This window comes from Hydra viridissima, unplaced genomic scaffold (genome assembly GCF_058129835.1).
Source record: "Hydra viridissima isolate aposymbiotic clone 2 unplaced genomic scaffold, HvirCarnegie_v1 scaffold_5, whole genome shotgun sequence".
Classification (NCBI taxonomy): domain Eukaryota; kingdom Metazoa; phylum Cnidaria; class Hydrozoa; order Anthoathecata; family Hydridae; genus Hydra; species Hydra viridissima.
The window spans coordinates 6,169,482-6,197,387 of record NW_028324304.1 but is presented as its reverse complement, the minus strand read 5'-3'; the positions used below and the strand labels follow the sequence as shown (position 1 = coordinate 6,197,387).

Sequence of the window (27,906 nt, the reverse complement as noted above, 5' to 3'; positions counted from 1 at the left end):
ACATGCATACATGCATGCATTCATGCATACATGCATACATGCATACATGCATACATACATACATACATACATACATACATACATACATACATACATACATACATACATACATACATACATACATACATACATACATACATACATACATACATGTATACATACATACAAATATAAAGCTTTTCTAGTATTATAAACTTTTCTCTCAGCTAATTTTTTAACTTAAATATTTTTTCAACAATAGATTAGTATCTCTTAAATTTCTTTAGAAATGATAAATCATTTATTACAGCATCCTCAGAAAATATGTACAAGAACCATAAAGACAATTGAGATAAAAACCATAAAGACATAAGATAAGAACCATAAAGACAATTTAGATAAAAAAGTTAGAGGACAAATTTCTCCTCTTTCGATGTCGCTTTAAACTGTTATATTTAAAACATGTATAATTTGATGTATTAGATGACTTTTGTCAATCAACAAGTGAGATAAAATACACCAGGCGTGTTGTATTGTATTCCACTAAGAGAGATTCCATCAAGAAGCAATATATATTCTAAAAGCTCTCTATAGTCAGCTGTTTGCAAGCACTTAATTGCACATATTATGGCCTTATCTTTTTACATTGTTTTACAACTTTTCTGTTAATATACAAAACATTTTATAGACTTTTGACATACTGATAACATACAACTTTGTCTTTAAGATTTCTGTGCTAATAAAAATTGTTTGTCTTCTTCTATTTTAATCATTTTTATAGCATTTTAATTTGCAATTTCATAAAAATGTTCTAATTCCTTTAAAAAATCTTTTCTTTTCTGAGTTTAACTTGTGCCATATTTTTTCTAAATATTACCCAATGTGTATTCTGATGTTATAGACAAGTATATTTTTTCATTTGAATATTTACTTTATTGGTTATTTTCTAAATATAAAATGATAAGTTTGTGAACTATTGCTTTTAACACGAATAAAAAGACTATATGAAATAGAATGTAATTTAGTTGACTATTTACCATAACAAATAGAAAAAATTTCTACACTGAAAATTTTGCAAGATCCACACTTCATAGTGTTAAAAACTTCATAGTGTTAAAAAATATTATTACTCATTTTCAATTATTTGCTAAATTTAATTCTAAATAACTGAAATGTAAGTCTGTCAATAAATCTGAACTGTAAAAACAAAATATGTTATATACTGTCATATTTGTTTTGTTAGAAAAAAAATATTCATTGCCTTTTTAATTTGAAACATTCAAAACAAACGCTGTAAGCACTAATGACCATAGATATCAAAACTATCAAATTTAAATTATCAAACTGAATTGAAATGTGATTTTATTTTAAAAATTGGAAATTCATCATTTGAAAAAAATAAAAATCTTGAAATATTTACAAAATTGGATTTAATCAGTTTCAAAATTTTTTTGAATAACTCCTAAATATTTGTCACCTTTCAATATAAAAGGTTTTAATTTCAACATTTCAAAAAACATTTTTCTATACATACACAGTTATATATATATATATATATATATATATATATATATATATATATATATATATATATATATATATATATATATATCTGTGTGTGTATGTTTGTATAGATATATAACTACATACTGATTGCAGCAACTTCATGGCACTCTTTAAATAAATATAAAGAAGGAATTGTAAGTTTGAATCCATGGCCCTAATAAATATTGAAGAATATTAGATGGAGGTATAGTTTGGTAAATATATTGTCATAGTTATAAATAGTTTTGTCTAATTTGCTTTGTAGTCTATAGTATTTTTATATCATCCATAAATCTTTTACATGTTTTATTTTTTATACAGCTGAAACATACACACTAAGATGTGTTTTTTTATATGAGGAAGAAAAGAAATTTTGACTTCAACTCGGCATATAAGCTTAGTTTGTCGTTATTTACTAATATGAAAACATTTTAAAAAAATCAAGTAGATTAAATAATGTTAAAAGACCTCTCAACAATATCAAAGTTTCGAAATCCTGCTATAGATAGCAATTTTTCAACAGAACTTTTATTTCTTATCAAATTTTGAAAATAGTAAAAATTATTTTCATTCTAAGTAATTAAAATGTGCATTTGTTTCTTAAACCTAATCTTTTTTAGTAAAGCTCTTTTTAAAGGTTTTTTTCACCAATTTTCTATGATTTATTACTTGAAATATAAGTTTGCATTATCTTGAGTATATTATATCAGATATTAAAATCAGATGTCAACTTCACTACATGTTCAACTCAATCATTAACAACATGCACTGATGAAGCTATCTTTCTAACTGCCCCTAGAGCTAGTACAACAGTGTGCATTGCCTCTAGGTGTTGCTTTTGAACAATCTAGACTTGCTGCAAACAATAGAATTTGGAGTAAACACCATTTTGCAAATTTAAAGTTTTTAGATTTTGTTAGAGTTTCACTGAAGCCAACAAACTATCTTTCAAATTCAGTTGTAGTTTTAGATGTTAAGTTTTTCATCTAATTCATTATTTGTGTATTTGTTGATTCATTATCTTAATTACAAGTTTTTAGAGAACAAGAAATCATAGATGTCTCTTTTCTTTGTTTAGCTCTTACCTGCCTCTGAATTTCTATAAGTTTCTGTTTTTGTTTTTTTTACCTTCTTATATTTTTAACTTCCATCACACTTTCTTTTTTGTTAACTTGGGGAAATTGGTAGTCTTCTGAAATTTTAATTAAATTATATGAATTGGCATGTAATACATCAAAAAGTTTTTCAAAGTAACCAGGAATGTATTTTCAAGTTAAATTTGTCTATTTGTTCACCTTGTCTTGTTTTTTCTAAATTTGCTTGTCATATAGTCCTTATATTTTTTTACAGCATTTGGCTTCTGAGTTGTTGGAGTATAGTTGTATGCCAAATTCGGTAAACCTCATTGATGACATTCAAATAATTGACAAACACAGTTAGTTAAATTTTAAACTATAAAACTGGCAATGTAGAACCTGTTCATTAATCAGCAACTGGTTATAATTCAGTACATTAAAAACATGAATCTGTGGTCCTACTAACCAAACATTTGTTGAAGATTGTGTTGGAGTAGTTATATGTAAACCCATCACATTGTAAATTTTAAAAATTGTAGTTATAATATTTTAAATCAATGTTTAATAATATATTATTAGAGTGATTTAAAGTTATTTTAAATTTAACCTAAAGTAATTAATAATCTAACCTTACACAAGCTCATTTTATCTCCAGTAGATATTTTATAAATTTCACTATTTTATTTAATGTAAATTAAAATTTCAAAGTGAGTTAAAACAAAAAGATTACATATGTAACATACATAAATAGTTTTAAAAAAAAAGACTAAAAAATACAAAGAGTTATCAAATTTGCAAAAACAAAAAATTGTTTGAGAGGTCACTTACGTTTAATCAATTAAAAAAAAGGTTTTTTGAGGTTTATCACATCATCAAATCATTCTATTTTAGCCATTATGCATGGCTTTTAAGATATATTTTTTTGAATACATCCTATTACACACTTTTTCTGTTTGTAATAAATTAAACTAAGAATTTAAAATGTGCAAATATTGTTAAATATTTTGTGCAAAAAAATTAGGGTTTTTTTTTTTCATTTAAATTTAGGAAGGAACTGATGATCTGGCCGATGAGTTGCTACTATTTCGTCAACAATGGCATGAAGAGTTAGCAGTTTTACAAGACAGTAAAGAGAATGATGTAATTAAAGAAAATTTGTCAGTTGAAGAAAAAGTAAGTAAATTTAATGTATGTAAACATTTCAGAAATAAGTGTTGACACCTAATAGTTGTAGAAAAAAATATTCATGATCACCTAAGATCACATCAGTAAGTTTCTTTTTTTACTCAATTTTGATTGTTACACAATTATTAATTCAATATTATTTTTGCAATGTACCACTATCTTATATATAAAGCCAAAATTTTATTGTGTGTGTTTTTTTATCCCTTATAGAAATGCATAACTTTCTCACCAATCCTCACTAAATTTGGCATAGTGGCCTTTTCAAGGGCCAGTTTACTACAATAAGTATCATTGGGACAAGGAATTTTAAAAAGTTCTTTAGGGTGTTAGGATTATATAAAAAAATTTTTGTCTCTTCTTCAGAGTGTACCTCCTTAAGATAACAGGGTATGAACAAAAGTAATCTTTATAAGATTGAACCGAAGAGATCAACCGAACCGAAGAGATCAGATATATATATATATATATATATATATATATATATATATATATATATATATATATATATATATATACATATATATATATATATATATATATATATATATATATATATATATATATATATATGTATATATGTATATATATATATATATATATATATATATATATATATATATATATATATATATATATATATATATATATATATAGGGTTGACTATTTGAATATGTATTTGAAACTAGTACTATTTGAAAATAGTCAACCCTATATATATATATATATATATATATATATATATATATATATATATATATATATATATATATATATATATATATATAATATATATATATATATATATATATATATATATATAACTTTAGAACATTTCAATAGGTTGTTATATGAGAGAGTGCTAAAAAAATTGTTAAAAGCTAATTCAAAATAAGTTAAAATAATGTCCTTACTATTTGATTTAGAATTTATTTATTAATTAGAATTTTGCTATGTTCAAAAAAAATATATAAACGTTTTTTTTAATCACAAATTACCAAATTGAAATAGTCAACCCAATATATTTATAAATTTAGGATATTTTGATGTGTGTTTCTATGAGAGGGTGCTGAAAAAAATGTTAAAAGCTAATTCAAAGTAGGACAAAGTAGGGCCCTAACAGTATGATTTAGAATTAATTTAAATGCAAAAGTGGGCTTAACTTTTACATTATTCTTATCCTTAATTGTATATCTAATTTAGAAATTATATTGCAGAAAAGTAATTGAATAATGTCTATTGGCTAAATAAAATAAATGGTATATATAGTCAAAAGGCGGTTCCAGGACATCGACCCCTTCCCATACTTAAGGATGCATAAAAAATGGTGAACACTTCATATCATGACAAAACCAATACTTAAGAGTCGTCTTTAAAAATCAAGAAGAAGTATAAAAATAATCATGTTATTTCTATACCAGTTCTTCAAGATGCCTGTTCTTCGCTTGGTTTATTGCCTTGTTTTGTAATGTCCGATGGCCAAGGTGTGAATTCCGTCTTCCAAGATGTGTCTTTTGTCGTCGTTAGCGCTGAGTGCGACTTTGTTGATCTCTTCGGTGTAGACATCGTGATGACGTGATCGGAAGACGTTCATGGTGGTGAGTTTTTCTTGTTTAGTCATTAAGCAGTCGTAGTAGTCTTGATGAGTGATGTGATTTTTAACAATACACTTCTTAACACCTTTGCATTTTTTATGTTCTTGATCATCTATTTCTTCAGGGATGTAGTAAGAGTAGAGTTTGGGTCGAAGACCAACAAACTGCGTGATTTGCTTTCCACCGGTTTCATCTTTAAACTTGCCAATGATCTTTTTATTTTCGCCTACTTTGAATCCAGCGTTTTGAATGGCGGGATGATCTTTAGGAAAGTTGCTCGTGTCAAATTTTTCAAGTATGTCATCAGCAATGTCTTGATAAAAATCATCTGTTTTGATTTCGTAAATGAGCAAGTCAGTGTCGGTCATGAGTAGTTTTGCACGATCGTTGTATTTAGGCTTGATGTAGTTGTAATGATGCTCAAACATGAGTGTTTTGCTGATGTCTAGGATGCTCATTCCCAAGTAAACGGGTTTGTCATAAAAGCATTGTGTTTTCTTCATATGAATTGCGATGAGTTTTTCATCAAAAATGGTGTACCGATTATATCGAGGTTTTTTGGATAATTTTAAGGCTTCTTTTCTTGTGGTGACCAGTTTAATATCGACATGCTTTAGAATATTTTCCATTTTTTTTCCAAAAACGGAGTTGTTCATGAGTTTAAAGAATTCTTTTTCAAAGTCGTTTTTAGCGACTTTTCTTTTATTGGTGTTGAGGTCGATGTATTTTTTCATGAAAGGTTCTTCCTCAAAGGTGATACCACGATGAATTTTGGTAATAACTAAACCCATCCGTTCATAGAGTTTTAGGTTTTCGTGATGAACGACGTATTTTTCTTTGTTGTTTAAATTGGGAACGAGCTTATCCACTTTTCCAATGGTCAGTCTTTCAGGAGCCAAAGGATAGTCGTTGTGTAAATCGTGTAGACTTTCAGGATAGGTTAAATCAACTTCGAGAATGCAAGGCATGGATTTCCAATTTAAAAGTTCATCCTCAACCATCCATCTAAATCCTCTAACGGGAAGAGGTTTGCTCATGGCCCACCCATAAAGGTTATTAGCGTCTAAGTACTGAATGAATTTCGATGGTTGTGAAGGATCATAGTTTTTCATGTATTTGTTATTAGCGTTTCCAAGTCGGTTTGAGATCATGCATATTCTGCCGCGTATTCCTTTTTGGATCATGTTGAGCATATCAATATCGGTTATTAAGTCCAATTTAATTTTAGTTTCCTTTAACATGGCGTCCTAAGCCAAACCAGGAGAGGTGTAATACCAAAGAGGGTCTAGACCGTAATTTTCTATGCAAGTGTCTCTGAAATTTTCAAAGACATCAGCTAAAATGAGCACGTCTGAGATGTTGTACAGCTCGTGGTAATCTTTAAACGTTTCACATCCAAATACCTTCCAAACGTTTTGAGCATGTGCATAGTCTTCATCGCTGATGTGTTTATCGTCTAGTTTAGAGTAAAAAGCTTCTTTGGGTGGCAATTGTGTTTCATAGAATTTTTTAATGGAGTCCACCCATTCGTAAGGGTAAATGCCTTTTCTTAATAGCAAATCTCGTTTTGCTCCGCTGTGGAATGAATTTAAGTTTTTGCACATGATGTCTCCTTTTTTAGATCTTCTATGAGCGCAATCTTCACAATTGTCTTTACATTTGCATTTTTTACCTTTCTTAACCATACAGTCCTTTTTGCATGTTTTTGGATCTAATTTTGAGCACTCCTCACACAAATCTTTAACAAGGTTGTCAGTTAAATCTTTTAAAGGGCTTGACATGAACCTGTTGCTGTCAACGAACCGTAAATCTCTATACACTATTTTTGGTTTACCTTTCTTATCAATAGAATCTCTCACTTTGATGCTTTTTGTGAAGCTGATATATTTTTCTTCGTTATTAGGTATACAAGTGATCTTTCCTATTTTTCCACCTAATCTCTTGATGAACAAATGGCTGTCATAGCCAGACAAGTTATGAAAGACAATGGGAATAAATTTTGGAATTTTATAATCCAAGTTGCATTTCTTATGAGCAGCACCACGGTACTTTCCAGTCAAATGGAAGTGATCCCATACTTTGTCACCGTTAAGATCTTTTTTGCAAATATGGCATTGGGTAGCAGATTCATAATCTTTCTCATCCTCATTAGTCTCTATTCTCTTATTTTTCCATTGTTCTTGCCGTGAATAACTATCGTCACAAATCTTTATAAAGTTAGCTTCAAGCATGGTAACAAATTTTTGAGCCACGTCGTCATCATCACTTTCTGCTGTATACGTTTCAAGCTTTCCCTTGTAAATGGTTTCGTCGTAGCATTTGATATAATAGACGATGGAGCTTGGAACATGCTTTTGACATTTTTTGGTATATGACTCTTTATTATTATACTCAGTGTTGTCATCGATAGGTTTGATGAAACTTTCAAAGTCGGCATAGACGCAGTACGGAACTCTCATACTATTGTTGTAGTTTTTAAACTCAAGGGTCGACCCTTCTTTTGGAAGATCGATTCTCATAGGCGCGTTATGATAGCAGTATTTTCGATGAATTTGGAGCTTTTCTTCTTGGTCATAGCCGTGCATGCACCTTCTGCAAAAATATTGTTTATGTTGATGTTTTGATGCTGAAGAACGAGCAAACCGACTGAAATTTTTAATGAGGCAATAATGGCTGTTGTCTTTGTTTGAAATATACAACAAATCAACACAGTGCTTTCGATCATGAAATTTGGATATTTGCATAGGTTGAGGTTTATTCATTTCGTAGTGAAAGACGTTCACGCTGATGTCAGGATTATTTTTCTCAAACTTTTCGACTTGAGTCACCTTTAAAGGAAACTCCATTCCTTCCCAATTCAACTCTTCTGATTTTAAAATCAAGTCATCATCAATTCGTTCATTATGCGTATTTTTCATGTTAAGCGCTCTGGTGACGCACCACTTGAAACATTGATCATCATCGTTTTTCATGTTGATGATGGCATTTTTGCCTTTTAGCTCTTTAGACAGCTCCATGTAGGAAGAACCCTTGAAAGGTTCATAATCGATAAATCCGATATCCATTTTTAAAATCTTAGACAAGACGCAATTGGATCCCATCTTGTTGTAATTAGCGCTTCGCTCCAAGATTTTTTCTTCCATTTGACTCACAACCGTTCTTACATCTGTACCCTCCAATATAATTTTCAAGTTGGATGAAAAGTGAGCCATCTGAGTAATCTCTTCACCTGTTAAGATGCTTACGCGAGTCATTTCACAGATTAAAACAATTCTTACCTTTGTGTTTCTTTCTCCTTCTATGGTTTGAATGACCGACTCTCTCACCAAGTTTAAAAAAGGAACAATGTCTTGGTATTGAGAAGAAGGTGTGTAAGAAAATAGTCTAGCAGTACGCTCTGCAGAATGTTCAGTCATATTAAACTTTACTGTAAAAGGCTTTGACACTGGCTGTTTATACACTGTTTTTAATACAAGTGATTTGATAGACTTTACCTTTTCATTGATTTGATCCACTGATTCGCTTACCTTATTCTTGACTACTTCAGGAACGTAAGGATCTATCCATTCTTTAATATCATTAAACTTATTTGCAACATAGGACGTCACACTTTTTGCAACTGCTTTCAGACTTGAAAATAAAGGTCTTGGTGCTGGAACCGGTCTAGGTGTAATAACGTTTGTTGAATCGATAACCGGTGTGTTAAGAATAGAGGGTTCATCACCTGTCACCCGATTTTGCAAGAGAGCAGAAGGTTCGAATGAAATCAAGTCGTTAGTCCTTAACCTTGGAGCAGGCACAGGTCTTCGAATATTAGGATTTTGCAAATGAATTGGTTTCGGAGCAATAGGAGGTTTTACCACAGGTCTTGGTGGAATGAACAATGGTTTAGGAGCAATGACAGGTTTCGGAGCGATGGGTGGTTTTATCGCTGTGGAAGGTTTGACAACAAACCTTACTTTTGTCGGCTTTATTGAAACTTTTGTCGGCTTTATTGAAACTTTTGTCGGTTTTACAGAAACTTTTGTCGGTTTTACAGAAACTTTTACAGCTGGTCGAACAAACCTAACCACGGTAGGTCTTTCATTAACAGGCAAAGGTCTCGCCTCAGTCGTTCGTCTACGAGGAGCAGACCCATAACCAATGACAGGTCCTATAGCTTCAATGAGCTTGGCTTTTTTCATTTTATAGATACCTTTGATATCACCACGGTCTTTAGCCATCTCTCTTAATTCTTTCACAGTCATTTTATTTCGATCATTAACAGGCTCTTTGACAGCAATGACAGGTATTGTTGTTTTAATAGCCTCAACAAGCTCTTCCCTGGTCATTCTGGTATAGCCTTTTATAGCTCTTTCTTTAGCATCCCTTCTTAATGATGCCATTGATACTTTTCGATCTTTAACAGTTTTACTTTCCATTTTTATTACGGAAAGATTTTTCTTTATGTCACTTTCAATTTTTCGCTCTTTGGCGGTAGTTTTTGCTTTTTGCTTTTTAGCATCAGTTTTATCATCCATTTTATTAATGGAAAGAAAATTTTTTTCGATGCATTCAAGTTTTCGCTCTTTAACAATTAATTCCGGTTTTGAAGAATAGATACTCATTTTTATTATACTAAGATTTTCTTTAAGTCAATTCAATTTTTTTTTAAATCTTGGCACACTTTCAGCATATTTTCTTCTTCGAAAAGTTTTTACCGTTTTTTTAATTCTCCCGTGAAAAGAATTAAAAAATTATTTGGAAAGACGTGAATACATATTTTTAATCTCTCTAATATGTTCAGTGATTTTACGACAATTATTACGTCCGCTAGCATTTAGTTTCCAATTTGTTCCTATCAGGAATTAATTACGCAGATCAATGTCTTCTTTTATATTTCTGATCACTTCTTCAAAAGGTGCTACTTCAACCATTTCTTTGAAAATGATTCGATGTTCCTTTGGAAGTTTTCTTATGTTTTTTAGAAATTTTAGCAAACTTTTTGATTTAGTCGTATCAGAAGTTGACTCAAAGCTATCATCAAGAGCATTTAAAAGATCATCCTTTTGCATGCTTTCCATCTTTTTATTTATGCCAAGAATTTTATTTAAGTCAATTTTTTAACATGTTAAAAGTTAAAAAATCAATTTTGCTGCTTTTTACGTTTTTCAAGCTTTTCAGAATTTAAAAATTCAATCTTGATTCCATCATCCACCTTTCCATCTCGACGCTCTAAATATCTCCATCACGTCCAGTCCCTGCCATCGCTTTGTAAAGAGACTTGTATTCAGTCACCTCACCCGTTTCAATGTTGGTTATTCTCACAGTGATGGGTTTTTTCTTAACTAAACTAAGCCATTCCCATTTTGGATCAACAGGTTTTTTTTCTTTTGGAGGAGGCTTTACTTTTTTTTCTTTTGCTCTTTCTAAAATCTCATCTTTACTGATCAAATTATTTTCAACCGCAAGCATCATCAATGTTATTAAATCATCTGCTGTTTTACTAACTCCGTTTTCATTCAACAAATTTTTCAAATACAATGTTGTATATCTCATTTTATTATAACAAGATTTTTTTTAAGTCAATTCAATTTTTCCTGAAAAGACATCTTAATAAACTTAATAAACAGCAGTCATGTTGGTTCCGTCTGAAACAAATTTAAGCAGTTTGTCAGAGATCACCACTGCAAAAATAACGGTATTTGCAATAGTTGAAGTTCGAAATTTAAGGTTTACCACTAATTCAGCTGTTTCCGACGCCACTCTTTCTTTTTGCTTGCTGATATCCACAAAGAACAACGGATATAATTTTATATATTCAAGCAAGCTTAACCCAGATTGACAAACAAGTTCATTTGTGCCGTAATATTTTTCATCAAAAGAGAACGCATCTGAATAAGCCATGACCACTCTCTTTTCTCCAAAATTCAAGTCGTAATTGTAATTTGGATACTTTATTCCATTAATAGTCACGTAAAAATTGCTAACATCACAATGGTCGAATAGTGATGGATTAACTGTTTGACTGGAATTTCTGTTTGTCTGAAGTCCGAACAAGATAAATCTTGGAATGCTTTTGTCAGTAACTCTTCCAAGCGACCAGGTAAATTCTGTTTGACCGGCTGGAATAAGCTGTCTTTCACATTTGTTTGATTTATAAGCCACTTGAATGGGAATTTTTTGAGCTATTAAATTCATGAAATCAGTCTTTTTCGAAATATCCAATTCAACGCGAGGCATATAAAGTCTGAATTTTTTAAGGTTGATCATTCCTGCACTAACGCTCTCCGCTCTATAAATCGCATCATCACATTCTTTCTTTGTAAAGGTGATGGTATGCCTAAACCCATAAACAACTTTGTCATAGGTTTCGCAAAATCCAAAAATGTGTTTCAACGGAATTTTAAACGAAAAAGCTCCAACGGATGTAGTGTCTGCAAACAAGTGGTCTCGTCTAACATTGAATCCTGAATTTCCAACAAGATTTGACGTATCCATATACCACATCTGTTTTAATCCATCAGCAAACTGAAATCCATAAGGATATTTCATCAATCCAAGTATGGTGGTGGCTGGACCTGGATACATCACTCTTTCCACTTGCTCTCCCGACAAGTCATAAGTCACATCATTAAACAAATACATCAAAGCGTTGTTCACCAGTGCAATGTTGTCTTTAGCATCATAAAAGGTTCCATCGCTCTTTTTCAACACTCCTTCAATAAGAATGTAAGCCTCTGATGGTACTGTTTGAATCGATTGACAGTCTATCTCAAAATTAATCATGCCTGAAGAATTTAAATCGAGATTGGTTGGAAGGTACTCAAAAAAATCAACTTTTTCAATACCAATATCATACTCTGGGTTCTCAGTAACTCTTAATCGCTCAGTACTTATCATTTTTTATATAATAAAAAAAATTATTTAATTCATTTAAATGTCTCTCATTGCAAGTCATCGCAACAAAATGCTATCTTCATACTATTTTCATGCCCTGCCCCATTTTCACCAGGTCTTGGATTCGAATCGCGATCTTTTTAGACATTTTCTTAATTTGAATAGATGAACCAGTCTTTAATTTCTCAATGGTCTTTTTACCTTTATCAATAGCCACGTCTTTAGCAGCGGAGATGGCTGAAAGGGCTAACTCTGTCCCAGCAGATTTTGCAGCTGTAATCGCTTCTTGTCCAATTTTACTTGTAGCAGCATTTTTAAGCAAATTCACTGTTGCTTTTGAGACACTTGACGCAGCTGCTCTTTTTATGAAATTTTTAATCATGTCCACAATACCACCTCCTCCAACAACGTTCTTTTTCACATATCTTCTTTTGTTCACAATGAGCATTTTTTAAATAAAAACAATTTTTTAAATAATTTTATCAATAGTCCTCATTAACGATTTATATTCCTCTTTATTAATCTCTCCTTGTCTCAACAGCTCATCGCAAATAGCAACAGCCACATTTCTTGACTCTTTATTCCCAGCATGCCATGCAGCAATACTCAATTCAAGCTTTTCCACCAACGCATTAGGATCGCTCGGAAGAATAATGACACCGCGACCTTTTTTACCTTTTTCAATACGCATCATTTTTTCCCAAATAGGAGCAATAAGTTGCTGATACTTTGGTCTTCTTGATGATTTTGGTTTATGCGGTTGCGAATCAGATCTTATAGCATCACTATCCATTAAAATTTTTTCATAATTTTGCAAATCTTCATCGGTATAGCTCTTTGGTATTGTTAATTCAGTCATCAGCTCCCAAAGACCTTTTGTCCCTTCATACCTTTCACCACCAACAATGATATCATCTCCATCTATTTCAACCTCCATTTTTCCAATATACATTTTATCTCCAACTTTGTTCACTTCGAAAGGCCTTTTCTTTTTTTGATCGACTGACAGGCTCTTGATCATCTTTTCATTGCTCTCTATGATCGGCTTGAACAGCTTGCTCAAATCAGCTTGAAAATTAACATCTGAAATGTTGTCGTTGATGCTGTTCTGATAAATTCTCTTTCTTCTGTCATTAATTTGTTTCACAATTTTATCCCTTTTATTCAGGTCTTGTATTTTAAAGAAAAACATCTTTTTAAAATACGTGAAAAAAAACATAAATTGGTTTTACGATTATGTTGATCCTTTTTAAAATACGTGGAAAAAAAACATAAATTGGTTTTTACGACTACGTTGATCCTTTTTTAAACAAATTGTTAAACGTTTGAATCGTGTCTTCTCGACCTTTTTGGATCAAGTTTTCTTTAGTAACTTCATCTATTCCCTTTTTGGTTTTGGTTCGTATTTCCACCATCAAGGATTTAAATTTTTGAAGCTCCCCAAGAATCAATTGAAACTCTGAATCGTTTATTTTTCCGTCTATCAACGCTTTGGAAATGTGCTCGCTGATGGTGTTCAATTTCGACTTAGCCAACACTTTGATCTTCTCATGCTTTTCCGCTTTTAATACCATCTTTTTATTCACTTGACCTCCAACAATCGATAAAAACCCCATGCCAATAGCCACACCTTCACACGCAATCGCTACTGGACTGGCAATAATCGTAGACAAAAGCTCTATTCCAATCGCACCCAATGCTATACATAATCCTTGCATCACATTGTCCACATTCGAAATGATCCTAAACACACGATGGTACTTTTTGCTTAGATGAACTCGCTTTGCTTTTTCACTCTCTATCTCTTTCTGAATCTCACTTATTTTATGAAAACGGTAAACATGCCCTCCTTCTTCTATAGGAGCTGATGGAAGAACTGGATAAAGTTTTTCATTCAATATTTCCATTTTTATTAAGCGAAAAAAACTATTTTAAATCAATGTAACTAATCTTACAAAGTTTTTCTCCTTTTTTAACAATCACGTCCTGTTTGCTGTTACTATTCACGTCCATAATAACATCATCTACAGACTCTGAAATAATAACTTCGTTTTTTCTATAATTCAATTGATCAGTAATTTTATTCATTAATGTTATCACTGCAACACCTTTCTCCAAATTCAGCCCAATGGATAAAGCTATCATTGTATGTGAGAGAGCAGCAAATTTAATGTCTTTCTGGGCAAAAATCTCATATTGTTCGTTAATGTTGAAATAAGGTGGATGATCTAACGTTTTCGTAGACACAATAATGTTGTTTGGTCTTCTTTCCTCCAACTCTCTAACCCTCTCTTCCAAAATTTTTAATTGCAAATCCAAACTATGAACTTCTGCTGAGGCAACATTTCTAAAAAACTTGTGAGGAGCATGCATTTTACATATTAAAAATAAATTTTTAGATCATTTTTGCAAACTTAACAATTCATTATTATCTACCCATGAATTAAACGAGTCTGGATATCCCAACCATTTGACTAACGACTTGCTCTTGGTTTTGCGAATGATTTTTTCAATTCTGAATATGTCTTGATGCGTCTTTTGCATCTCCTGCTCGTAAAAGGTGCCTTGAATTTCTTCACCGTTAGCGTCAGCGATTTTATACGTGGGTGGATTCGTATGCTGAACATTTGACACTGTAAAAACCTCTTCAGTCCATCTCGGCGTATACCCTTTTTCAAAATGAGACTTCTTTTTTACGATCCTCACTTGATCACCTATGAGAAATTTTGGTTTTGCTGGTAATGTTTGATCCTTTCCATACAGATTCCACCATACCCTACCTTTATTCTTTTCATCGCTAGCTTCCACTGGTGTCATTTTGATAGAAGAGTGCTTTGTGTTGTTGTAATTTTTCACCATCTCATCTAATACGTCAATGTATTTATTGGTATTGTTGGCTGAAAAATATTTAAACATTCTCTCTTTCATCGTTCTGTTCCATCGCTCGACAACACAACTTTTTTCCTCGTTTTCAGTGGAGTATAATTGCACACCCAACGCTCTCACGTGCTTGTTGTAAAACTCTTTTCCTTTATCTACCCACAATTTGACGCATTTTCTTTCACCAAAAATCTTTTTCAACGATTCTGCCACTTCAAGACCCGTTTTGCTTTTTAACGGAACGATCCATCCATACTTTGAAAACACGTCGATCACCATGAGTAAATATTTTACGCCCTTGTTGAATTTTGAAAACGATTGCATGTCCACCAAATCTGCGGCCCATATTTCATCAATGTCGTTTACAATCACCCTTCTTCTTTTAAAATGATGAATCACCGGTTTATGAAGCTCCTCTGCAAGCTGATCCGTCCATTTCAAATCACTCACACCCAATCCAAATTTAGCTTTGGCTTTGATGATGGGAACGATGATTTTTCGCTCGCTTATTTCTTTTTGAGTGGGATTGGGAATCGAATCCATTTCTTCAAGCATCATTTGATCAGCTAAATTTCTGCTTTGAACGTCGTTTAAATATTTATATGCCAAATCATGGTGATACGCTGCATTGTCCACTCTGTCTACCGGTTTGCTCCAATCTTGATACATGTCCGTGGAAGTGAGTCTTTTATCTAAATTGGTTCCAGGTCCTGCAAAGTTCATACCTGGAACGTGCATTTCTCCTGGAAACTTTGCCCATGGAAGCTTTATTTTTTTTGAAAAATTGTTGATCGATTCCACCAAGTCTCCTCCATTGACCGCATGCGAAGATGATCCTTTGGGCGTATGAGAAGAAACAAACTTGCATTTTGTTATCCCACAAGAGTTGCAAGTCCCTTTCAACATAGGTCTGTTGTTTTTTGTGATCTCGTTTTTCAAGTGAATGGTTTCAGTCTCTCTTCTACACTTAACGCAGTACATAAAAAATGGAAGTGATGAAATTGTCGTGTAAAATTGGGAAAACCAAAAGAAACAACAGCAAGCTTTTACCGAGAAGCATTCGAGGAATCATCGTTGGAAAGTCTGGATATGGAAAAACAACGTTGCTGCTCAATCTACTTCTCAGACCGGGATGGCTAGATTACAACCGATTGTATGTCTTTGGAAAATCCCTTTTTCAACCTGAATACAAAATACTCAAAAGATCCTTCGAAAATAAACTTCCTAAAAAGGATATTGTTGATTTGTTAACGGATGATGTACAAGACGAAATGGAAAAATTGAATTTAAACCCTGAAGATGTTATTAACAACCTTTCAAAAAAATATTCCAACAATGATGATATGGAGTGTCAATTTTTTGAAACAGCGGACGATGTGCCTGAACCTGAATCCTTAGACTCGACCAAAAACAATTTGATGATCTTTGACGATTTGCAATTAACTAATCAAAACAAGTGCGAAAAATATTACATCCGAGGAAGACACTCTAACGTCGACTGCTTTTACCTCGCTCAAAACTATTTCGAGATTCCAAGACATACCATCAGAGAAAATGCTAACTTTATTTGTCTCTTTAAACAAGACCAAAAAAGTGTTAATCACATTTATCAAGACCACGTTTCGTGCGATATGAAAATAGAAGATTTTAAAGCCTTTTGCAATCATTGCTGGAATGAACCTCACGGATTTGCCGTTATTGATCTCTCTTCTAAAAAGAACGAGGGAAAGTACCAAAGCGGGTTTGACAATTTTTTATTTTTCTAAAACAATTTAAAAAATAATTCTTATTTAAAAAAATGACAGGTATAATAATCGATGTAGATGGAAAATCAAGTGTTATCACCACTGATTTTTTGGATAAAATCGTTTTTGATGAAGGAAAAAGTTATGAAATGGCTTTTCTCGGTCTTGAGACTTACAACAGCATTCCAAATGTAAACAGTAAAAACAATTCTTTCAAATACAGCATGAACAATGGAGCTAATTGGGAGAACATTATCATTCCATCAGGAAGCTATGACATTAAAGACATCAATGAGTATTTGCAAAAGTCTATTTTAAACACAATAAAATCAGCTCAACGTGGAAGTTATATTATTGCAAATAAAATTAATTACTCTCCAAACAACCTTCAAATTGGAATCAATCTTAATACTTTAAAATCAACCATTAAACTTGGCTTGAATTATTTGATTGACTTTAATGTGGAGAATAGCATCTCTTCAGTTTTAGGATTTACTAAAAGAAAATTAAATTCCAATTCCGAATACGAGTCGGATCATATCGTTAGAATTTCAAGCATTAACACCATCAGAATCGTTAACAACGTTATTGGATCATCCTATATTAATGGAACCCAACTCAATTGCATTTACTCGTTTTATCCGAATGTTAGTCCTGGCTATAAAATCATCGAGAGACCAATGCATTTGATTTATCTTCCTGTTAAACTGTTTGAAATTTCAACAATGGTTACTCGCATCATTGATCAGAATGGAGATTTGGTTGATTTTCGTGGAGAGGATATTACAATACGATATCATATTCGAGAATTGAAATAAATAATTTTTAATACATAAAAAAATGAGCAATTATCAAAATATCAAAATTAACATCTCGCAGAGCCAATCTGATAAAATTAAAAAAGCCATTCAAGACAAAACCGATACTAGCATTAAGCTTTTTCATCAAGACTTGAACGGTAAACATTTTCTCGCTATCACTAATACGCAATTGAACAAAATTAGAAAAGCGTATGAAGCTGGAAAAGGGATCACTCTTAAATTGAGCAGAAAACAATTATCATACAACTCGAAAATAGAAGGTTTCATCGGAGCTCTTTTACCGTTATTAGGTATGTTAGGCAGCACTCTTGCAACAAGAGTAGTTCCTGCTCTAGCCACAGGATTGTTAGCAGGTGTAGGATCTTCTGCTGGTTCTGCTATGGTTGATAAAATTGCTGGGCGAGGTCTTTTTTACATGAGCAAAAATGGAAAAGGAATGAAGATAAAAACTTTAGGTGGAGAAGGATTGTTTATTACCCCATGGACTAAAAATGTTCACGGTGATGGACTCTTTGTTAAAAATGGAAAAGGCTATCAATCTATTGGATCCGGATTATTGCTCGGACCAAACTCACCCTTCTCAAGCATACCCTTTTTAGGTGCTATTCTATGAAAAATCGCTTGTTAAAAAAATTCGGATAAACTTTTTAAGAAATTTAAAAAAATGATCAACTTTCAATGGATTGACGTAGAAGGAATTGTTTTACCTAATGAAGCTTTAACTAACTTTCAATTGATAAAGTCTGCTAAACAGTTAAAATTAAAAAACTTTCAAGGCGTGTTTGTCAGGGATGAGTTACCAAAAAAGCCAAGAAAAAAAGAATGTGGTATTGTGAATACAGGAGATTCAAGCACTGGTGGGTTTCATTGGGTGTGCTGGTATAAAGACGCTGACAAAAAATACAGCTTCGACTCTTATGCTCAACCTCCTCTTGTCGAACTTGTCCATTATTTAAAAAGCTCAGTTTATTATAACAGCGAGAGAGTTCAATTTGGTGATACGTCTTATTGCGGTCACTTGTGTCTTTATGTTTTGAAAAAATTGAATGAAGGTCTTGACTTTCAAGAAGTTATTAATACCTTGTGGTGACTGCTTAATGACTAAACAAGAAAAACTCACCACCATGAACGTCTTCCGATTACGTCATCACGATGTCTACACCGAAGAGATCAACAAAGTCGCACTCAGCGCTAACGACGACAAAAGACACATCTTGGAAGACGGAATTCACACCTTGGCCATCGGACATTACAAAACAAGGCAATAAACCAAGCTAAGAACAGGCATCTTGAAGAACTGGTATAGAAATAACATGATTATTTTTATACTTCTTCTTGATTTTTAAAGACGACTCTTAAGTATTGGTTTTGTCATGATATGAAGTGTTCACCATTTTTTATGCATCCTTAAGTATGGGAAGGGGTCGATGTCCTGGAACCGCCTTTTGACTATATATAATGGTTGCTAATGTAGTAAGTAATCGATTATAAATAGATATATATTTTTTTCTTTTCAGGCTGCTCAAATTTTTAAGCAAGGTGCACTATTTGAAGCTGATGGCAATATAAATGCAGGTAATATGCTTTGCAACTCCAAATCTTTTTTTAAATATTTCATAAAGTTTTTCTCATCATTTTAAAATTTCATTTCATAATTGAAATGTCAATATTTTATAGCACTCTATTTCTATCGCCAAGCAGTAAGATTGGTTCCAGATATCGAGTTTAAGATTAAGTATGATGACAGAGAACAGAGTGTGACAGGTAAATCTTCTATTTAAGCTGTTTGCCATATGATGGTTCTTATATAAATCTCCAATATAGCTCTTGAATTTTTTTCATTTAACAGTGTTTTCTTTTAATTACTAGATATAAAAACTCTAGGTAGTATAAGTTTCAATCAAACAAGCCAGTCAAACAAGAAATGAAAATAAAAAGTCTCCCAATACTTTTTGAAAATTAAAAAGTAATTACAACCACATCAATCATCTGTAGTTAAATTTAATTATATAAAGAGTATGAGTTTTTTGAAGGTTTGAATATATATTTTTGCTTCACTGTTTTTTGTATAACAATATAAAACTTCTTAAAAAAACAGAATTAACAATAAACAGTGTCATGATTTTTTTCAAAAAAAAATTACAAGATGTTAGAACCATGTACTGAATAAATTGATTGAAATGAGTGTGTAAAATTTGATTGGGTAATAAAGGTAAAGCTAATGTTTTGAGAACCTAAATCTTATTTAAACATTTTTTTATTTTTGTTGATTTTTACATTCAGAAGTTGTTTTTTTATCTTTTCGACTCAATTCAAAGTTGTGAACTGAGAAAATTGAGAGATTGCAATATAGTCATAAGAAGAAGGGCTCTTGTCTTCTTTTATTCTATATGTTGGTGGAGAATTCATTAAAAGGAAACTCTTAAGATGTGGCTAAACCTTTGGATCCAGATATTATAAAATTGATTACATAGTTCCTATGTCATGCAATACAAAATAGCATTCTAATTGTGAATTAGTAAATGCATTAATAATAATAGCTCTTATTGATACTAATTGTGATATGAATGTTTGAAACGCACTTTAAGTGTAACAAAGAGGGTTATACTGCCTTTTAAAAAACTTCTAAATATTGAGACTGAATGCCTGCAGTGATAGGGAAAAACCAAAGTCTATATGGTTTTTTTAACAGGAATCTTTAAATTTCTTGTTACGTACCTTTTCACTGCATAACCTCAAGCATCTCAAAGCAAAGACTTAAGAAAAAAAAGAAATTTGTGGAAGATAGTTTTGCAAAAAAAGACCTCCTCTTTTCTCTTCAAAAAAAGCCAACTTTTTTTGTAAAGAAAAGAGGAGGTTTAAGTGGTGTCTTAATATTCTTTTGCTTATTAGAACGTTTTTATCTTTTATTTTTGACCGCTAAAGCAATCAAAGTTACTGGTTGGTTTTTTAGGTTGATTTATAGCCTATTTTTAATTTAAAACATAGTATATTGAAATTATATGCTGTTTATGAGATGTTGAGTATAAAAGTGTAAGAGTATCTTTTTTATCAATTCCCTTTCAATTAAAAATCTTTCAAAAAAAAGCAAAAATTTAGGACATTCCTCTCATCTTTATAAAAAAATTAACTTTTTTTAATGAATCCTGTTGTTGGTTTTTAAGAAGAGTTTTTAGAAGAATTGTGAGTGAATGGCAAAACAAACAAATTGTTCAGTGATTTGTCTCTATGGTGTATTGTAAGATGTTTTTTGAAACTTCTTAATACTATCCTACATTTACAAAAGTAAAAGTTGGCTTTCTAGCATAATATTCCTTACAGATTAGATAAAGCACTTGCAAACCCTTAGTTTGGCTTTACAAGAAAAGGAAAAAAATGATCTTTAGTTTGTAACAAACTCTTGTTAAGGAGTATTGAGTTTTTTTATATATGATCTTAAGAACAAAATATTTATTTATTTTTCATAAGTTAAATCAATTACAATTAACATTAAAGAAAGAAAATGGTGGAGAATACAAAGAAAAGTTATTTTTTGCTAATTTATTGACTATAAATAAAAATTTAAAAGATTTTTAAAATGTTCCACATGAAAGGACTTTATTTTAATGAATACTTTATGCATAATACAATTATTTTTAACTATGGGAGTTTTAGAAAGAATTTTTTTTTTTTTTTTTTTCATTATTTGATATCAAACAATGTAGTTTGTGAGGGTAGCTTTTTCATAATAATTTATCAGTGGTATTATGGCTAAAATTAAGGTTTAGGGATAGTTTGGTTAGGTCTGGGCAGAGTTTAATGGTTAAAGGGTTAAAGTTGTTTTTACCATCCTTAGTATATTCTATTATACAATATAGCTCAATAAATGTTCTATTGGTGCGTAATAGTTAGCTCTCTTTTATTCATTACTTTTATAAAATACAAATGCTACTTGTACTTGTAATAATACTTACTCTTCTTGTATTGTTTTTGTCAATTACTCCTCTTTTTTATACAAATATCTCTTCTCCTTCTTTATTTAAATTGGCCAAAACATCTGATTATTTTTTAATCAATATTTCTTCTGATTTCTGTTTAATTCCTTACTTCTTCTGATTATCAAAAATTTCTTCTTCTTTTTCTCTTTTGTTCACTTATAAAACTTCTTGTTTATCCTAATATTTTTCAATCACAAAAATTCTCTCTCTTTAAAATTCTTCTTAAAACTTTCTTAAAAGCTCTCTTTTACTTCTCTTTAAAACTCTGTCTTCCTCTCTTTCTGTCCTTTTCCTTTTCTCAACTCTGTCCTACTTTTTTTTTTGTTGAACTTTTTATAGTTTTGGTTGTTTTTCGTTGTGATACATTTATTTATATGGCAGATTGATGAGTCATCTTGTTTATATTTTTTCTCAGTTTTTTTAACTTTTCCTTCTATTGAAATACATATTACTAGTTCTTTTTTTTTTTTTTTTTTTTTTTTGTTATTTCATTTTTTGTCTATTTTCTTGTTTGGCTTTGATTTCAGAAGGTTTTTTTTATTTAAATAAGTATTTGTTTTAGTATCTTTATCACTAATGTATAAATCCATATTTTTATTGGATTTAAGAAAATATGTTATTGAGGTATCATTGTGTAATACTAACTTTAGAAAAAGGCTTTTATTGAAGATTAACTCAAATTAAAATTACCAAATTGTGGTAGGTATTTGTATATAAGTAAATCATAATTTAAACTTTATACAAGTAAAATCTAAAACTTTGAAATTAAATTTTAGAAGAAGTAAAAGATGACTTTGCTGAAGATGGAGGAAAAATGCAAGTATTGTTCTTTTTTTAAGAATTTTATCTTTCTTATTAAGAGTTAACTCTGCTGAGTTCACTCTTACTAAAGCAGAGTTAACTCTCTGAGTGCTGTTTGCTAATGTGAGCATACATTACCTATTTTAAGCAAGGGTTGTGAATGCACAAATGTGATTTTAAAATTTTTGTATAGTCAATAACTTTGTTCCTTGAATCCAAAAAAATGAAATAAAAATGTTTTAATTCAGTAACTGCTAACAATAAGGTTTTCACTGCTACTGACGATTTTTTTTAAAAAATAAGTTTTTCAGTAGTGAAAACCTTGTATTCAACTTGAGGCATTAACGTACAATTAAAAAATGAATTATTATTTTAATTATTCATTAGTGTGTTGGAAGATATGACGAATTCCTTGCAATCTCTAAGCATTTCAGGGTTGTGCAGTGCTGAGCTTCCCCAAAAGGTGCATTTTAACTATGTTTCTTTTTAATATAAACTGCTTTTCGTAGTTATAATAATTCATATTAGTTCAAAATATTTTAAACCTAAATAAAGTTCACAATTATCATCTTCTTTCTTCATGTATTTTTAATGCTGTTATTTTTGTTGCTTACATTTTTTTTTTATGTATCATTTATGTTTTTTTAGAGCTTACACATATCAGTCCTGCCTACTGAGCTGCTAAATGTTATCATTCGTTGGGTTGTTTCACTTGATCTTGACATCAAAACTCTGGAAAGATTGTCCCTGGTAAATTATTAAGTAAAATCAAAATTTTATCTTGTGTCCACTTTGGTGAGATATTTTTTATGCCAATACAAAACTTAAGGCAACCATTGAAATTCTCCTTCTATTGAGAAGTATGTGAAAGTGGGGGAAAAAAAAAGACTTGATTTTCTTTAACCTGTGTGATTTATGATTTTACGATTGCAATAGTTAGGAATCAGTATTTAGTTTCCCAATTTTGTAATTTTCTTTTTTAAAAATCAGTATAAACAAATGTATGTAAAGTTATTTTAATCAAAAAACCTTTATTATTTCATTTATCTGATAAATCATGCAGTACTTAATCAAGTAGTTCAAGCAATCAAGCTTTGGCTGATCATTTTAACTAATAATTCTAAACTGCTTTTTCTAGTGCTTTTTCTTGCTACAGTAGAAGTAATGATCTTGACAAATCCAAGATCATTACTCCTATTCTAACTTAACTCCTATTCTAACATAACTCCTATCCTGAACTTTTACAAGATTAACGCTATTTTGTTAGTTTCCAGCAGCTGCTGGGTAGACTTTACCCTGTGTACTGGAGCAGAATTTAATATGGTCTCGTTAAAAGTTTAACAATCTTGTCCAAAATGTAACTGAGGCATAATTTTGCATTTGTTTTCAAGCCCTGAGCACAAATTTTGAATGACTAAAGCTACTTCTTGAAATCTGTGTGTATACACCTTACCTTTTTTTTTTTTTTTTGGTTATTTCTTTGATTTTGACAACATTTTTGTCAGAAAGAATTTTGTGATGCATTTTGTTGCACCACCAGTAAATTTCTTGTCTGAAAAACTATTTAAAAAATTTAGCACATGTAGAAAAGTAGAATAAATAATTTTTTAAAAATGAATAAAAGAAGTTTTGGATTGGTGGAAATATCACCAGGGTAACTTGACAAAACACAACTTAATTCCTAAAATTGTTAAAAAGCTTCTGTTCATCCACCAAAACTATAAATCAGAGTGAGCACACTTTGTTTATCTTTGGGTGACAGTTCAATTTCCAGAAATTGTTAAGACTGTAATTTGTGTAAGCAAATTGATAAAGAAAACTAAAACTGCAGTAAATTAAAAAAATATCAATAAAGAATTACAAAAAGATGTGAATTACTATGTTATTTTAAATTAAAAAAGTATACCAAAGTTGCATACTTATTCTGATTTTAAATTTATTTCATTATTTTTAACAATAACTCTTCAAATGCATTCTAGCCTCCTTTACAATTTTAGTGTAATCCTTGTACCATTTCATGCTAATTCTAAAAATGGCTTTGACTGTTGCATGTCTGATTTTTAAGATATCTTGGTTTTATTTTTCTTTAACTTCTACTATTAAGAGGAGGATATTAAAATACTTACCAAAATTTAATTTATATTCTGAATTGAAGTGTCTACATTTTTTGTATTTTTTAATCAGAAAAGGCATTTTACATAAAATATAAAGACAGCATATAAACTGTTGTATGGATGAAAAATTGGTGAGCAAGATTGAGAGACTTATTTGCTGCATTTCTTGTTCCATCAACCTCAGTTAAATAATAGTCAACTTTCAATAACAATAAAAAAAATAAAGTTTAGTGCAATAAGTTGTTTTTTCTTTAAATATGCAAAAAAGAACGATAGTTACAACAAAAATCATAAGATTTATGATTATTCATCACATTTCTTTGAAAAGCAATGAATAATCATGAACTTTATAATTTTTGCAACTCAATCAAGTTTCCTTTACATTTAAAAAAAATTCATATTAGCCTAACATCGTTAAGTTCATTTTGTCCTTCAGTTTTGATTAAGGTTTAACATTTATTATTTGTATTCAAAACAGAATTTTACTTTAATTATTTAATGGGCTTCACCTCACATGAATTTGAAGACCAAATGCTTAATGTTAATAATTCCCTTTATATGATTTTAAATGTTTCAAAATTTCTCTTATATTTGTAAATCAGTGCCAATTGTCATGAATGTGTCAGTTTTGAATTATGGTATTTATTATTAGTATTTACATGATTCCCTTTTATTGATATATGTGATTCAATGAACCTTAGGTATGCAAGTGGTTTTATGCATGCGCAAGAGATGAAGATTTATGGAAATTGATTTGCAAAAAGTATCTGTTTATAAAATATATTTACAAGTTTAAAAGATTTTCAGGAAGTTTTTAATTAATTTACTGATAACTTTATATTTTCATTACTTTTTCAATATTTTTCTTAGAGTTTGGGGAGCTTCTTGTAAAGTCTCTCAGTTGTACTTTAATTCTTGGAGGAAAATGTATTATCAGCGGCCTCACATTCAATACAATGGTTTTTTTTTTTGGTTTTTTTTTTTTTTTCAATTGTAATAACATTTTTTAAATTGGAATTTATTTTTTGGATATTTCGTTGGTTATTGACAAAGCATAAGCTTTTTAAATTTCCTTTTTTTCTTTTCTTTTTTTTTTTTTTTTTCTAAGAAAAAATAATTTCATTTGTCATCTTCAAAACAAGTTTACTTTTTAGGTCTTTATATCAGCGTGAATACTTATGTGCGTACAGGTGAGCAAACTTTAAATAGCTGCTATAAACCATGTCATCTGGTGCAGTATTGCAAGTACTTGCGTTTTTTCACTGATGGTAAATACTTTTTCCTCTCATACAGTGCTGGTCAAAAGTTTAGAATCCTCAAAATTTAAACTGGATTTTTTTTTCATTTGTTTTTCAGGCAGTAAAATTTTTATTTCTTTATCAATCTTTTTGTTGAAAATCAGTTAAAATAGATGGAATAATAAAAAAAAAAGATTGAGTGAATTATTTTTTTTAAAAAAAAACAAACAGTAAACAATAATGATATGTTTAAAAAAAATTGGAGTTCCCAATATCACTGATAATAGTATCTACAGTGACGAGGAAAAATCCTAAGTGCTCCACAAAAGAGGAACTTAATATGGCTCTTGTAAAACATGTATCAAAAATAGGATATAAATAGAAGGTTAATTGAACCAAAAGTTATGCTGCTAGGTTGCCACCAGAAAACTCTTGCTAAAACCAACTAATTTAAGAAAATGAATAAAAATTTTCTGACAAATCTCAAGAATGACTAATTATGATTAAATTGAATAGCATTTAGTAATAAAGCAAATAAAACCATCAACAATCAGAAGAATTGAGCAAATGTTTGAAAATGTCACAATGAAATGTCTAATAGACATTTTCTTGCCAGAGAATTACAAGTGAAAGCAAGCATCTGTGATTCCACTACTTATAGAATTGTTAAATGGATAGGCATAGATATATATACAGAAAATAGAAAGCTTGTTTTTACTTTTTTTTTTTCCACTTTTTTTTCACAATGTTGTTATTTAAATCTTAAGTGTGCTAAACTTTTCATCAGTACTGTATATAAAAAAAAAATCTATCGAAGCCAAAGAATTTTTTATATATGTTTTTTAAAGAATGTTATATCAGTATTATTACTGTCATATAAATACTTTTGTTTATTTTACTGCATAGGTTCTGCCCTAGTTTATGCATCTGCAGATGATCCCAAACTTGTAGTAGAAGCTTTACGTTCCCCTCCTTATCGTGATCCTACTGTTTATAAAGGACACTATCGGCTAGTCGGCTTAAATTTTGTTCATGTTTATTATATGCGAACAACATCTACTGTACATGATGGAAAGAGGAAACGCAATACAGCTCCTGATGCACAGGAGCAACATTTTTTTATGGTAAAAAAGAATTCTTGTTTTTTAATGAGATCTTTGTTAAAGAGTTGTTGCTAAATGCTTGGTAAACCCTAAATGAAACCTTGTGAAAGTTTTTCATACTGTAATTTTAAGTAAGTTACAGATCATATATTGTCAGTTGGTTTCTTCATATTCTTTTTGTATATTTTTCTAGCAATTGATATTAGAGAATACTAAAAAGCAAAAGAATAATAAACTCTCTTGGGAAAGTTACTCCTATCAAATCAAAAACAAGTTTGTTATTTACTTATTTTTTGATTGAATTTTTTATTCTTAATTTAGATAAAATTCAAGTTAGTAAATTCAAAAGAAATGCTTAAAATCATAGATTTTATTAAAGTAAATTATGGCCGCCAGTAATTGATAAACATTCTTTTTCTCTCTAAAAACATTCTGTAAATCCTATAGAGAAAAGTGCTTGTCCTTATTGTTCAGCTTTACTTTTAAATGGTATTCAAGATTAAGTATCAACAATTATTTTTGTTTGTAGGAAAAGTGGGCAGTTGAGTGAAGGAGAAGTGAGCACTGCTTTTCGTCCATACATTTTTAATGCTGTCCCAAGTTATAATGCATATTCATCTAAAAGTTTATAGTTTTATAAGGTTCAAAAGCTTTAGATATAGTATAGCATATTTGAAAATTTATCAGTTTGTCTAACTTAAAGTTGCAATGTTGTATAAATATTTTGTTAAATTTTAAACAATATTCTATACAATTTTAGTCTTATTGTGCACATTTTTACTTGTCTTACGTACTCCAAGATGTAATTTGTAAAAAAGCAACTGGAAAAGGTTTTTCTTGTTAACCTTTTCAAAGATTATAATCTTAGGTTTTCTAGAAAAAAATCAGCTTTTTGAGAATTTCAACTTTAGTTCCTTATTTTAACTAAGTTTTTTCAGTTAAAGTTTATTAGTTGAGGTGTTTTGTTCAAG

The 27,906-nt window shown here is 30.5% G+C and overlaps 2 protein-coding genes across 3 annotated transcripts; both read left to right on the top strand.

Annotated features, from left to right (window-relative positions):
* The first annotated feature begins 1,583 nt into the window (after window positions 1–1,583).
* Window positions 1,584–27,700, top strand: LOC145189129 (F-box only protein 9-like). Of its 2 annotated transcripts, none has more exons than XM_090086895.1 (13): window positions 1,584–1,729; window positions 3,648–3,773; window positions 19,220–19,277; window positions 19,380–19,466; window positions 22,456–22,495; window positions 22,868–22,943; window positions 23,129–23,230; window positions 25,296–25,357; window positions 25,465–25,553; window positions 25,749–25,862; window positions 26,739–26,956; window positions 27,129–27,208; window positions 27,465–27,700. In XM_090086895.1, exons 1-13 carry the CDS (start codon window positions 1,724–1,726, stop codon window positions 27,565–27,567), a joined length of 1,161 nt encoding a protein of 386 aa, XP_089943021.1. In that variant the 5' UTR covers window positions 1,584–1,723; the 3' UTR covers window positions 27,568–27,700. The 2 variants fall into 2 exon arrangements, with proteins under 2 accessions (XP_089943021.1, XP_089943022.1); XM_090086896.1 differs by having other exon boundaries at window positions 1,584–1,739.
* Window positions 16,800–18,128, top strand: LOC149888216 (uncharacterized). The gene is made up of 2 exons (XM_090086897.1): window positions 16,800–16,877; window positions 16,960–18,128. Exons 1-2 carry the CDS (start codon window positions 16,811–16,813, stop codon window positions 17,697–17,699), a joined length of 807 nt encoding a protein of 268 aa, XP_089943023.1. The 5' UTR covers window positions 16,800–16,810; the 3' UTR covers window positions 17,700–18,128.
* Window positions 27,701–27,906: the final 206 nt, after the last annotated feature.

Bases quoted from the DNA above. Each gene is read 5' to 3' on its own strand.
- LOC145189129 (XM_090086895.1), top strand. The intron at 22,944-23,128 runs GTGCATTTTAAC...ATGTTTTTTTAG, and splicing joins GTGCTGAGCTTCCCCAAAAG to AGCTTACACATATCAGTCCT. The intron at 25,863-26,738 runs GTAAATACTTTT...TTTACTGCATAG, and splicing joins CTTGCGTTTTTTCACTGATG to GTTCTGCCCTAGTTTATGCA.
- LOC149888216 (XM_090086897.1), top strand. From the start codon at position 16,811: ATGAACCTCACGGATTTGCCGTTATTGATCTCTCTTCTAAAAAGAACG. The intron at 16,878-16,959 runs GTTTGACAATTT...TAATCGATGTAG, and splicing joins GAGGGAAAGTACCAAAGCGG to ATGGAAAATCAAGTGTTATC.